Source organism: Electrophorus electricus, chromosome 4 (assembly GCF_041902795.1).
Source record: "Electrophorus electricus isolate QZ-2024a chromosome 4, ASM4190279v1, whole genome shotgun sequence".
Lineage (NCBI taxonomy): Eukaryota > Metazoa > Chordata > Actinopteri > Gymnotiformes > Gymnotidae > Electrophorus > Electrophorus electricus.
In genome coordinates this window covers 6392687-6407500 of record NC_137500.1, presented here as the reverse complement: position 1 = coordinate 6407500, position 14814 = coordinate 6392687, and the positions used below count along the sequence as shown (strand labels likewise).

At 48.9% G+C, this 14814-nt stretch overlaps 1 protein-coding gene across 1 annotated transcript in view; it reads right to left on the bottom strand.

The window, feature by feature from the left end:
• tln2b (talin 2b) overlaps positions 1-14814 on the bottom strand; it is an 80028-nt gene that overhangs the window by 35886 nt on the left and 29328 nt on the right. The window contains exons 3-10 of the mRNA XM_035522466.2: positions 10607-10750; positions 9602-9699; positions 9349-9478; positions 8989-9141; positions 8379-8521; positions 1666-1793; positions 1316-1379; positions 893-997 (exon numbers count right to left, since the gene is read on the bottom strand). Of these exons, the coding sequence (XP_035378359.1) occupies positions 893-997; positions 1316-1379; positions 1666-1793; positions 8379-8521; positions 8989-9141; positions 9349-9478; positions 9602-9699; positions 10607-10742 (957 nt within the window). The 5' untranslated portion in view covers positions 10743-10750. The remainder of the gene's footprint in view (positions 1-892; positions 998-1315; positions 1380-1665; positions 1794-8378; positions 8522-8988; positions 9142-9348; positions 9479-9601; positions 9700-10606; positions 10751-14814) is intronic.

Here is a 14814-nt window from a genome sequence, read left to right as displayed (position 1 = left end):
GGGTTTTTTTTTTTGGATATGCTTAGAAAAAAAACAACTAAAAAACAAGATTTCAGTTTCAGCTGGGTTTCTTCCAATATATATAAAGAAATGCATTTTACAGCTTATATTTAATGAGTCTCCAGAAAAAGAAAAAAAAACCCAGGGCCTCTGCCAAGTGCTTTGCCTTTGTAATTACTATAAGACTGTGGACTATCGAAGGCACACTAATGACCTGAAACCAATCCCACTCGGAGACTCCAGTAAACACTCCTACGTGAGCTGTTCACACAACAGCACTGGAGTTAATAGCAACCGATATTAGATAATATTTGAAATTGCGAATGTGTTTGTGAATAATTATTAGACCTTTGGCCCTGCTCCCAGTTCACATAATGGATACGCTAAATGCAAACCTATGCAAAGTTTGGCTTTTATCTTGTTCCGCTATAAATTGTATGGTAGCTTGCCATAGTACCCCCGTCATCTTTCCATCCAAACAAGGAAATAGAAATGTTATTCGGAGAAATTGGTTAAAACCGGAAGACTCTGACTGCAAAGTTGGATGTTCACGTTCAGGAAATATTGCGCAGAGCTTGTTAACAAGAAAGGGCAGTTAGAACGCCAGTACAGAGTCGCCTGCTCGTCACAGGCAGCGTGGCCCAGGTTTGGAGCCCAGAAAAGGCGCTCTGCACAAACGCCCTGATCCTGCCAGCTGTCTCTGCTTGTTTAGACCAATAGCAGCACGGGAATGAATTATTGAGCACCCTCCGCCTTCAACCCTCTCAGTGCAACGTACCTTTCCATCTGCTCCTTCTCTGCCCACACACACACGGCTTATGAGAACAAACACTCCGACCTAAACATCATCTAAACGCTCCCATCGCACGGTGCATGTGTCAACATTGCTTACTTTCACTAGGAAGAAGGACACTCCATATGTTCGCAGGGACCTTGCGAGTTTCACGTATTTCACCTTCGCCTCAATTTCCGTCATCTCGCCGCAACTCTTGTGATCCTGCGGGTGGATAAGCGCACGTGAGGAGGGAGCTGTGCGCCCTGGGACATCAGCATGCATGCACCACGCTTCGGTTCGCTCAGGTGGACCGCGAGCTTGTGAAACTCTAGCTCGGTGGGGGGGTTCGCGTACTTAATCTTGACGACTGCGTGGCGTTGGTAATAAAAGTGCATGCTGCGTTGCTCACCCACCCTGATCGGGGTGGGGGGAGACCGCTTTATTAATCCTGAGGGTTGGCCTTATAAAACACTTCCAAAACATCACCACTCTCCTTACGCTGGTGATGGTATCGCACTTGGTAGAGGTCACGACACAGACCTGGAAGATGCGCTTCTCGGCTCCTCTCTGCTTGATGTACTCTTTGGGCAGGAACTCCTTCAGGCTGCAAATCAACAAGCCAACATGTCACATATTTATACGCAGGAAACCCGGCCTGTAAACACAGGAACCCGGTGAGGTGATGGCAGCTGGTCATAACATCCGCGTGTGTGCAGCATGCTCCTGCGCCTCTTGCTTCTTACACTGCCTGGGAGTTTACTAAAGAATCTGCTGACTGTGTGTGTGTGTGTGTGTGTGTGTGTGTGTGTGTGTGTGTGTGTGTGCCAGACAGTGCTGAACAGGCCATTTATTGCTACTGCAGCGGTCCGGCATAGAAGCTGGAGGCTTACTCTAAGAATCCAGGCTTGTGTTTGTGTTCCACGTGGGGACCAAACTGGATCTGCGCCTGGATTCCGGCGAACTCACAGGCCTTATCAAAGGACACGGGGTGTGAGCCGTTCAGGATGTCATCTCTGGCCTGCAACATCACAGCAAGAGTTACACTGCATGCACAAGAGCGCGCGCACACACACACACACACACACACACACACACACACACACACACACACACACACACACACACACACACACACACACACACACATACACACACACACACACACACACATACACACACACACACACACACACACAGTACTCAAGGGTCACAGAGCAGAAGATCAACAGATGCTCTCGGTTCCAAGCTTCAGGCTAGGGGTGCAGTGGAGTGTCCAATATGGCACAAAGGAAATATCACAATACTGGAAGACGCCTTCACAATGCACATCATCATTAATTTAATATTTGTTACCAAAAAGTTGGAACAGACACAGTGTACCAGTGCCACAATGTATGAAATTCTGGAAATGAAACATTTCATCTACAATTAGTTTTGTTTTAAACACATATGCAGAAACAGAAGGAAGAATCTAAAAGAATTGGTAAAACAATAACATAATGGCATGGTGGACATTCAGTGTTCAGTGCACCTGTACAATACCCACAACAGGATCAGAAAACTGTACTGTGATCATCACAATGACAAAATGTCATCTTGCCCATATATACAAACCACAAACCATTCTTTTTCAGCCGTTATTGCAATATTGGCAGAAAGCTACTTTATGCAAATAAAGTCCTCCATAAAAACACCTCTACCTGTGCCTCATGGGCATGCAGACCCATTGCACACAGATGCATGTTCTCTGAGTGTTTAATATCTCTGCAGGGACATTAGCAACGTTAAAATAAAGTGAGCTAGGCCAGTGAATGTCACATCAATAGCCCACAGTAGTTTAATATAATGCAAGAAATATGACGGCCCCATCTTGCAAACAGTGAACGCGGTGTCTTGGTTGGGTTACGGAGAGAACATTTACTGGACCAGCAGGGTTTTCAGCGAGCTGAGCACAACCATGCGTGTCAGAACATGACATCATAGTTCTGCAGCAGAGCGTCAGGATGAAGTGGTGTTGGGAGCTAATGAATGATCGCACATGGCTGACTCAGAGCAGTGACATCCGCTGGCTTCACTGCGCGGGTAATCCGGTCACATCTGCTACTCTGTGTCACTGTGTGTGTGTGTGTGTGTGTGTGTGTGTGCTGACATCCTGTAGTGTCCTCTCCATCATTGAACCTGCCTCTGTTCTCTGTGTGTGTGTGTGTGTGTGTGTGTGTGTGTGTGTGTGTGTAAGGGATGCTGGGTAGTTGGGAGTGACACATTGATTATGGGTGGATGGAGCAGACACCCTCCTGGCACTTCTGATGTGTGCAGACCTGCTGTCTGTCTTTCTCAGGGGCAACAGCTCTATCGTTCTCCTCCTCGCTCTCTCTCCTTTTTTTCTGGGTAAAGATGTACACACAGAAGTGCTGATGTGCTGGCAGAATGGAAACACGCCCACACACACCCCTACCTACCTCAGGGTCGCCCTCAGAGTCTAGGGAACGCAAGCTACTGCATTCCGCATTCTCTCTGTAGAATCTCCTGATCCGGTTTGGGCGCTTGACGCGTACCGCCCAGTACAGTTGGAACATGGGTATAGGGAGTCTCCAAAACAAGGACTTTGGCTTGCCTGTGCACTTCCAGAGACTGGGCCTGGCTGGGTCAGAAATAGACACCACGCGCCATTTACAGTACGGCGTGCGAACTGGTGAGAGCGTGGCCAAAAGCGCGCTAACAATAGGAAGATGGTGCACGGACTCCTGCGAAGTCACGGGCAACGGATTTATATACCAAAGCAAATCAGTGCTACGTAATTAGAACTACAAGGTCGAGCCAAGACCTTAGTGGGAACGCAGACTTGGCAGGTTTCATGTGGTGATGAGATCATAACAGCTGTAGATCATGAAGGATCCATCAATCTCGGTCAGTTGTGTTTGTGAGGCACCCTCCCCCTCCACCAATCAGAACACAGTTTCCACACGTGACCTTTACATTAACCTACTCACAGGAGGGCAAACTGACACACTGAAAAGCACTGATGGAGAAATTTTAATTCTGTGTGTGTGTGTGTGTGTGTGTGTGTAAGCGAGCTGTTGAGGGAGTGCCGGGGGGGCCACTTCTGTGAGGCTGAGCAAGAACAAATGGCAGTGCTCACTCTCTAACACACACACACACACACACACAAACTCTTTAAGAAAGAATCACTGCAGTCTGTGGGATGGCCATGGGGGACTGAGAAATTCCCTGCATCACACTGCCAGAGATTGGCGTGCGTGTGTGTGCGCCTCACAAAATGTGCTCGTCATTTTTGCTGTTTCTTGAGGTTTTTGCCTGTGTGGGTGTGTTAGACTATCTGGTATAGTTTATATCTGACTAATGGGTGAGATTGTGTGTGGCACTGTGTTAGAGAATTTGGTGGGGGTGTGTGACTTAAGAAACAAGCAGAGACGGAGGCAGCCATCATCATCATCATCTTCATCATCATCATCATCTTCCTTTCCAAAATGTGTGCACACACTGTGCATGTGAACTGTGCTACTGGGCATGTGTGCTTGCTCATGAATGACAATAAGCAAACCCAGAGTTGAACGTGTGTTCATATGTAACGGCATGAACACGGAATGAAAGCAAAGCTGAGACATGAATTACAACTCACACATACACCTGCATCAACTGTAGCTTGGCTTTAAGGAACTGGCTAACTGTACAGTTGTGTTTTCCCAGCAGAAGGGAAACGTACGAAACGTGTGCCGAGCACCTCCTGAAAGTACAGGGTAGCAGGCTGTTCCTGTACAGTTCGGAGGCGGTTTGCGCTTGGCCTCAGCCCCGTGGCTCCTGCAGCACCATGGGACATTTCCCAGTGCGCACGCTGGGGATGGGATGGGATTCAAGCGGGGCGGCAGCGGCAGACCTCGGCGTGCGGCTCCGTCTGGGGTCCGTTTCCCAGCTGGTGCAAATGGGAAGTCTGCGGCTCTAATGCATGTGTCACTATGGAGCAGAGTTCTGCTGACACTGGTCCAGTCTGCTGCACTGATGCTTCCCACCGGTGACCCGCACCACCATGCAGCACCCGACCCAAAGTCGGGTTCCCCTCTGAGAGGTCAGCGTGTTCACTGAACCTCTGACCTCTCTCGCATGCACGCATGCACACACACACACACACACACACACACACACACACACACACACACACACACACACACACACACACACACGAATGCCTGTCCCTGATAATCTGACCATACCCCTGTGTGTGTGCGCACATGCAGGCATGTGTGTGCGTGCGCAAGCAAGCATCGATATATAAATCAATAAATTGGTCACAGACCTTCGAATTATGCAATTTGTGATTTGAATTAAGCACAAAGGAAATCAAATTCTATTTCTATGTACACGACTTGGTCCTGCAGGCTCTGACAACACAAGCCCTGGAACAACACTCAAACCTGACAGAAGACGGATGGCCCGACTGGGCATTAGACATTAATGTCCACAAAAAGACAGAAGGGAAGAGCGAGCCAGATCACAGAAAACTAAAGTCCCACACACCAGGAAACAATTACATCATCTGTTAATCAGGGGATCTGACACCTCCAGCAAGACTATGAATGCATTTGTGAAAAAATGCAAGAAGGATCTTATATTAGTGAACAATCTGCCACTATATTCAACCTAGCGATTCAAATTTGGGTAAAAATATCCAGTTACACAATTAAATGCATATTCCCAAACACCTAAGAGTTCTATAATTTAGCAAAAAGACTCTTATTGGGACCCAAATCTTAAAAATGACATCGTAAAACAGCGTATCTGGCACAGAGATCAGAGCTGGGTGAATTTCATCCTCTCTCCTCACGTGAAGGAGCTTTCAAATTAAAATTGCATTCTCACTCACACAGGCATAACAAGGCTCCTGTCATCAAACAGCACAACTTGGCCACCAAAAACAGATCCCCTCAGACCCATTACAGAAAGACACCTTCACAGCACTCAAAACGGCCACTCCAAATGATCGACAAAGCCCACAAAAACGAATACAGTAATATTGACATTTACAGCATTTGCCAGACGCTCTAATCCAGAGTGACGTCCAAACGTACTCTGTCATTTACTCACAGGATTGTCATTTACTCTGAACAAGTGGATTAATGACTTTTCTTCCATTAACAAATTAGTGCGTTAAATTACTGAAGAGAGAACACACTTCGTCAGATTACCTGATTAAAACGGAAATTTCCCAAAGACAGACACACCTTAAGAGAGTCCGACTTCGAGCACATAACCCGGAACAGAGAGGGGAGCCTATTAAATAAACCAGTTCAAGCCCAGAGAACCGAGAAGAACCGAGATGCAGAAGCAGTGGCACCCAGACACGCACACAAACACACACAAACACACAGACGCATATCACGGGCAATACTCCATACGCTTAAAACCTACATGCCATCATATGAGCATCATGATGCTGCGTGTGTTCAGGAGAGATATGCGGGCATGTGTGTATAAGTATAACCACACGTGTGCATTTAAGTACTTATTGTAGGGTATAGTTTGTTACACTGATGTTGTCTAACACTCTAGTACTTATATTTTATTGCACTTATCATTGTCCAAGAGAGACCTTATGCATTTTGTACTTCTAGGCATCAGCAGTGATCCCTGTATTTCTACAGTATTCTAGATCATTGGTATATTGGACTCTAACCTACTGTACTGGCTAGTTTGTATTCTATGAGTAAATGACAAAGCACTTTTATAAGTCACTCTGGATAAGAGCGTCTGCTAAATGCCGTAAATGTAAATATTTGTGTGTGTATGAATCTACAGTATATGTGCATATAAGAATCTTATCTAATTTATTTATTTTTCCCCTTTCTAAATTCAATTTGATCAGTTTTAGTATAAAAAATTACATTGTTTTGGCAGTAATAAATTGTTAATTAAAATTCATGCCAATACAAGTATTTGAATTTGAGAGAGAGTGTGAGTGTGTGCACGCGCTTCATACCCGGGGACTCCTGCCCCACAGCTGTGTTCTCAGCCCTACAATCATACGGCACGACACGGTCCTGCCACTGAACAATCATTTATGTACGTGTGAATGTGTTAGTATGTGTAAATGTATTGGTGAGTGGGTGTGTGAGTATGTGTGTGCCCATATATCTAACATTACCTGGGTGGACTGTGTAACGGGCAGACTAGGCAGTCACATGGTAAAACCTAAGTGGTTACAGTTCTTACAATAAGCAGTGGCTCTGCGATTATTAGCACCCTGGGGTCAAAGGGCTTTGACAGCACGGTGTGCAGAGCTAGCAGAGCCATGCACGTGAAGTAGTCCGAAATCAAGCATAGCATGTTAAAGCAACGCTGCGCATCCTGAAGAAGAAAACGCGGCTGACAAACCGGCCTCTGTGAAGACGGCCTAACCGGCTCTCACGCCTCTCCAGGTTTAAGGGCAAGGAGATGCGATATTGCTCTCCTGCTGTGTGATAGCCAGCACAGGCGATGGTGGCTGACATTATAATCGGTAATCAGAGAGGTGGGAAAGGAGACATTTTACAGTCAGCACAAGACAGCCTTCAGCTAACATGCTGTAATAAGACACACACACACACACACACACGCACGCGCGCACACAGATGGAGAGAGACAGAGCTAGAGAGAGGGAGGGAGGGGGAGAGAGAGAGAGAGAGAGAGAGAGAGAGAGAGAGAGAAACAGAACACTATATTTAAATGTTCAGCTGATCCCTGAAGACAATCCTCTTTGCCATTTGGTCTTAGAGCTCACTCATCAGCTAACATGTGATGCCCTTCACACCCCCATCTGCTAGACAAGCTCCAGTTTATCCAGTTATGAATCAAACACATATTTCTTGTCTGAAAGCCCGGGAAAACAAAAAACACACACACACACACACACACACACACCAAAGCCGATTAATTCATGAGTGAATCTTGAGACACGGGGATCACGTGGGCCTCCTGTCTGTTCTCGGTTAGGGACACGAGGCGTAGGGTCATCCTGATCAGGTGACGACTAAGTGACCACAAACCAGCCACAGCGGCAGGCAGCCCCAGAAAAAGCTGTCTGCCTGAACAAGAGAGGCCATGTGAGACAAGGGAGCTGGAGACAGCCACGCATTTTGTCCTTCACCGTCAAAGACACAAGGACACGTGAAACAAATACTTTGTTATGTTAAAGCTGCTGCAGTTATCGACCTTCCTTAAAACATCCTGGGAAAAAGAAATGGGATTCATACCAGAATTTCACAGTTTAAGGGAACATGGGTATTCCCATAGAATAGAGAACACTGTCTGCACGAGTTCCTAAAAGTCTTCTACAGCAAATGGTAACTACTACTGATTATATGTTTAAAATCTGCAAGTGTGCATCTATTTATTTAGATTAATAGAGTAATATATAATAAAGGCTGATTTAAATGCTTTGCAATGTAATTCATTGTGGTCATGCCAGTAAAGTCACTTTTAAAGGGACTGAAGTCAACTGAATTGAGAGACTTGGCAGGGCTGGGATGGATGGAGAGAGAAAAGGTTTCTATCTCCTGAGCTAGCATTCTGCATTCTCAGTCCCAGAGAGGGTAGGAGAGAGGCAGCAGACCTGTACATAGAGCAGATTGAGCTGCACAGGGTCGCGGGAGTCCACGTTCTGGTCCGAGTAGAAGAACTTCCTCCTCAGCAGCAGGGTCTCGCTCTCCTCCACTCCTTGCTCACGGAACGTCCGACTGTGGTCCAGCCAGTTCACTGCAAGTAAGAGATCAGCCAGCCAATCACAGTAATCCGGACCTAAAAACTAATAAATAGCAAAACAAATCTAAATAACAATATAAACAGCACAATTAATTAGTATTTTTCACTTGATATAATACATTTAATAGCGATATTGTTATTTCATTGTAGCTGTAGTTCCTAGGTGCCATTGTATAAATCAAATTTACAAAACTCATACACCAAATGTAATGAAATAGCCAAGATGTGCGTCGTCCAAATGTTGCTTCCCTTTCACTGAAGCCATGAAACCAACACTCTGAACAAGCAAGGGACACTTCTACCAACCAATCAGGAGCATGCAAACTGCATGCAAAAACGAACTTGCCTCAAGTCATCTCTATGAAAATACACAAACGCAAACGGCATAGCTATTCAGCAGTACTCCCAAACTATTCTTTAACGAGTAAATGAGTGCTTGTGCGCGCGCGAGAGCAGCTCACAGTCGTCGTCGGTGTGGAGCTTGGCTTTGAGTTTCTCCATCTTCCTCTCATCTCGGAGCAGGGTGCGCTCCTTCTTCAGCGTGCCTGTGCTCTCCTTCTTCTCCTCCTCGCCCTGCTCCTGGATCAGAGAGTACTCCTCGTAGTTCGTGATCCCTGAGGAGGGGAGGGTGCACACGGAGAACGGTCAGAGAGAAAAGCCGTGCATTCCCCGCTGCCGTTCCTCCTGCGAGAAGAACGCCAGGCAACACGAGCGCTTCCCGAGAACACGGCGAGAGCTCACACACACACGGACACACGGACGAGGCCGGAGGAAGGGCGAGGAAGGGCGAGGAAGGGCGAGCCAGTGCGCGTGCCCCTCACCGATACGGCTGCAAATGGTGACCAGCAGCTCGCCCACGGTTTTGGAGTCGTCCACCATGATGGTCTTGATGGCACCATCCAGCATTTTGATCTTCTGTGGCCTCTGCTTTTTCTTGTACTCTAGAACATCCTGAGAAAGTGAGAGAGAGCACACTGGTAAGTATGGGATGTACTAAGGAATGCTTAAACAGGAAAGGTGAGCGATTGGAGAGAGCTGCCTAGATTGTCGATATGCCGAGCACTGCGCATGTACCCCATTCCGCAGCATGTAGTAATCCAGCGTTCGCCCCGATTCCAGCCAAATCCCTTTCCGGGGGTCATCGTCTGACAAGAACAGGCCATAATCCGACGCTGGAACAGAGCGAGGCGGAGAAAGTCGTCAGATCCTGCCTGGGACACATGGCCACACTGGAGTTTAAGCCAGTTAACCATCAGTCCGTAGGCACCCACATACTGGTCGGCCCTCTGGAAGCACGGCTGGCTCTGGACCAAGATTCACGGCCACAGCATTTCATAGACAAAATCATTAAAACAAAGCGATGCCTCATCTAAACAAAAGCATCGTTTGTTGTTAAGGATGAGTAATGTAACTGACATTCATGGGCAGAATCCAATTCGTTGTGGCTCGGTCGAGTTGCGCTGGCCACACAGCGCAGGGCGCGTATAAATCTGTCCCGCGGTCTAACGAGCACGCAAGCGGCGCGGAGGCTCCAGCCCGTCCGGACGCAACCTCCTGCAGAGACAACACCACCCTCCCACAGAACGGCCCCCCATAAACCGCAATTAACACTGAGCCCCCAATGTTTGACTCGGAGACAGCTTGATGACTGGAGAAAAAGGAAGAAGGGAAAGCAGAGAGAGAGAGAGAGAGAGAGAGAGAGAAAGACAGAGTGAGAGACGCGCAGCGGTGACGCAGATTTTTATCTTCCTGGCCAGCGTCTGGCCTCCTCATCCGTCATGCTCACTTTGGGGGGAGAATTAGAGATCAGCCCTGTAAATCAGCTCCACTCCGCACAGCACACGGAGGCAAAGCATCACAGCCGCTCAAAACAAGAGGCGCGAAGAAACACGTACACCTTTATAGCCCCCGCGCCGCTAAGCACGCAGCTGGGGAACGCCGTGCCCGGCACGGTGTGCGGTCCGCGGGAGGGGGCGCCGTTAATCTGCCCTCTTGTCTGGTCCAACTCCAGTCCCTCTACGTGGACGAGTTGTGACGCTCGCGGCCAACGGCGCCGTCCGAACCCCTCGGAGAGCTCACCTTGTCCGGTCTGGGCCTCGGGAACCCGCTCTCGGATGATGCGGCAGGCGTCGTACACCGGCGTGGAGGGCTCGAACTGCATGGTCTTCACTACGTTGCACTGCCTCACGCAGATCTTCAGCGACAGGGCCACCATCCTGACGTCTGCCCACGCGGCGGAAAACAAAACACAGACATCTCACGTTAGCCTTGCCGGAACTTCCCTGGCACCAGGCAGGGTTCGTTTCACAAGGTATCTGCGGGCATCAGGAAATTCAATTTAATGCTTTCAAGACCCTTTTATTGCCACTTAGAGGCGGCATTAATGACATACCAAAACGAAACATAGAAAGCACTGCACGCAGACAGCCAGGAGGGCTGTGAGGGCCCCTGGTGAAGACACAACGACAGGAAGTGGCAGCAAAAGCACTAAATAAAAGCATGGACTATCGTCCCGTCCACACGGACTCATCTCGTCTAATAAGGACGCTCTGACTTGTAAGGTAATTTTTAGCTAAGCCCAGCTATTTATCTGCCACCTCATGTATTTCACCTTATTCAAAGATCAAGATCAAAGCAGCGGCATTCGTGATCTGTGCTCGCATCGGAGTCAATGGTTCAGAATGATATAACATCTTCATTTTGGCAAAACCTCTGGGGTTCAAATGCAAGTTAATGCGTTCAACACGTTTTGTGAAAATTTTCATCGTTTTTAATGTCCTGCAGACTGTTTTGCAAGCATATGTATAAACACTCTGCAATCTGGATTAAGATCTGGATCCTAAGCAGTATGAACGCTGTGAACACACCAGGTGAAGTGATGGTCCTTTGAACCTCGGCTCTGATTCTGACAGCGTGGCAGCAGACCGTGAGGTGAAGGGACCTGCCCAGGGCTTTTAAACGGTAAGGACGCCACGTTGTACCCAGCACGAACTTATCTGTACCCTGTGGAATAGCTTGAAGCGCAAGTGCCCAACGCACGCCTTAACGACCTTTGTTCTTAATCATGATCATCTGAGCCAATCAGTGGCCTACCAGGAGAGGGGGCAACATCGGAGCGCTGATGTTTGTGTGTCTGCAGCTGGGAGCAGCTAAATCAGTCTTGAAAGGTGGCCGGCTCAGGTAGCGGCTGGGTGTGCCAGAACAGCGCAGTAAACACACTCCTTGGATGAAACGGCTTGGTACCACATAACGCCCTGTATGAAGTGACTAATGTTTATTTGACATGGTTCCTCTAGGACTCGAGGCGATTAGCCAGAGGAGAGAGGAATAATCACGCGCGCACACACACACACCCACACACACACACACACACCCATACACTGCTGGTAATGTCCCTGTATGATTCTTTTACTTTCGCCGAGACTCACAGGGGACAGGCTGTGCATCATTCACCAGATGTGAAGCTGAGTTTCCAAGCAGCCCCCCACCCCCACCAACAACCCCTCCCCGGGCAGAATGAGGGAACAGACCGACAGTGCCACACGCAGCTCTGATCTGAAGCCGCTAGAACATCTCTGAAAACGAACAACTCCGCCGAGGCTGGTACCAGCTATACCATTACTGGCTATTAAAGCAATCATTTTTTCATTCATATTAAATGGCTTCATACCGAATAACAAGCTGAACAACGGTGCCGCGCTCCCTCGCCAAGTTAGTTCGGGGACTGTAACGCGGCCCACCAGGGGCTCAGATTCGTCCGTTAAGATCTGCTCAGTCCTGCTGGGAAAGTCATGCACCGTCGGCCCGGGCCGCCAAGGGTCGGGTGGCGGCGATCCAGGCAATGACGACACACACTGTCCTTTCTGACATTCACATGGGAGTGCGGTAAGGGCTTTGAGCGCCACACTGGAAGCCCAGGCTTAGCGATGGAGACGGGACACAGGTGCTCACTTGGTGTGCTGGTCGCCAGCAAACCTCCAGACAAACGTCCTGGTTTACTCCTAAAAAGAGACACAGCCCAGGGCCTTCAGAGCCGCCAACACCAAACGTTTCGTCACCAGTTAAGCATACTGCCTTGCTAGAACGTCAAACTCACGCCAACTTCTGCATTTTGGGAATCTCCACCTCGTAAACTGCTTCCCGGGGGCTTCCACGTGCCCTGGTCGGAGCACGAGCCTGAGGAGTCGCGGTGCCGTGTAAACAGCGCTGTGCGTGTGCGCCGGTGTTGGCAGTCGCCGCAGGAGCGTCTCTGAGGCCGCGCGCAGACAGAACGGCGTCTCTCGGCACCCGCTTTTGCAACAAACAGAAAACAAACTTGGGAGTGGAAAGCAAAACGGAGCCTGATGGTTCGAAGAGTTCCTCGGATCCTTGCGTCTTCCCTGTGAACTCGCGCACGCGGGGGCCGTAAATAGTAGCAGAGGTCAGACTACTACTTAAATTAACATTTCGCCCATGCATCTGTATGATTTTAAATAAGCCTTAGTGAGAATTAAAATACTAAAAAGGACATCGGATACCCAAAGTGGGAAACTTCAGTGTACGGGAACACCTTCAGATGTGCAGTGAGCGCAAATATATATTGCCAAAAAACTTTACATAGCAATTCTCGTGTTAAACGCGAGCAGGGCAGCAGCTCACTATGTGCTCGTCCCGACTCACTTCATGCTTTACGGTGACTAAATCGGCCCATGTGGCCTAGCCGAGTTCTCGGGGAGTGGCTCCGAAGCATGCGCGGCCTTTATTTGTTCCGTGATTCACAGGCGAGCTGTGATATGGCGTCCATTTTATTCTCTGTGGTTACAACACCACGTCTTCGCGCTCGTACGTTACAGGCCGTGCGGACGCCGTTAGCTGCTTGGGTCATAGCTTGGGGTCAGTGCAGCGTCCAGGTCTGGATAAACTAACGCATCACAGCAAAGACTGCGAGGGCCGGCCATCACCGATCGACCAAGTTAACATTTAACCGCCTACCGGGGTGTCGCCACAATTGTATTCACCGCCTTAACTGGCAAACGTTGAAAACAGGTGGCCTAAAGAACCGCTGAGCGCCTGGTCTGCATTAATCAGCCTCCTAAAACGCACCCCTAATAAAGAGCGCCCTAAGATTTACTCCTGATTGGCCGTCTATTTGAAGGTGGCGTGCAGCGAGCGATCTCTGCAATCATGGCTTCCGCTCGCGAACCCGCATCCTCGCCGCGCATCAAGTGCGTGGTGATTGCTGCCAAGCAGGGGAGGAGAGCCTCCTCGTCTAGGGGGTGGACCATGGGGCTCTGCAGGCCCGGAACACACACACGCAGGGGTACGGCCCTTTAGAAGCCTGTCCGGAATGTTCAACTGATCTTAATGATGAGTCAGGCACAAAATGTCCACAACAGAATTCCCTCTGCATAAAAAAAAAATCAGATCCTCGAATCGGACGGCGCCTGCCCCTGGACGCGCTGCGGTTGGGCTGAGCGACCAAGCCTCCTTGCGCCTGGAAGCTTCTGTCTTCACAGCTAGTCAAGACACTAATGAGCCCGGCACGCTCCCACGATCCCTGTCCACTGCAGGCCTCATTTCAAGCCCCTGAAGTTGCCATTATCGCCAGTAACAGCCTCTGTAATTATATCTCCCTCATAGACACAAGTGGAGGGGCTAAAACAGCGTTCATTTCTATGGGGTATGAGGGTGAAAATTCTGACGATGCTGCAGCAGGTGTGTTCTCGTCGCTGGAGGTAACTGCACGCTCAGCCGGTTGAGATACCCGTGGGGTGGCAGTACAGGGGCGGGTACTGGATGCCCAGCGTGTGCCACACGGAGATGGAAAGTGTTGCGGGCCCTGGAAACCCGTTTTGCTCCCGGAGAAAAGCACATTATTTCTGCTGTAGCATGTGATGTCTAAAATAAATAACACGCACGCACTAATGTGCGCCTGGAACTGGGGTTAGAGGTCACCAGTGTTTCCCTGACAACAAAACACAACAGAATAAGTACATTACGCGGTTTGTGATTACTAAAGAGAGTGGACGTTAATGAAAACGATAAAAACCGTGCCGCTTTAACGCTTCCCTCAAAGCGTGCTTAAACGGTCCGAACGTTTATTGTCGTCAGAATCCCAAACCGGATGTACGAGTCATCTCGAGTTTGCTCCCACAATTTAAACGCTAGACGTAACCAAAAAGACTTCCAGTAGGTGTAATGAAGCGCTCTCCCCTGACCAGTGGGAGGTGACATGATTTGAACCCTCCCCCTCCTCTCTGGTCCTTCCTGCACCCCAGAGGCCATGCGGTGACACTGCGCTTAAGATC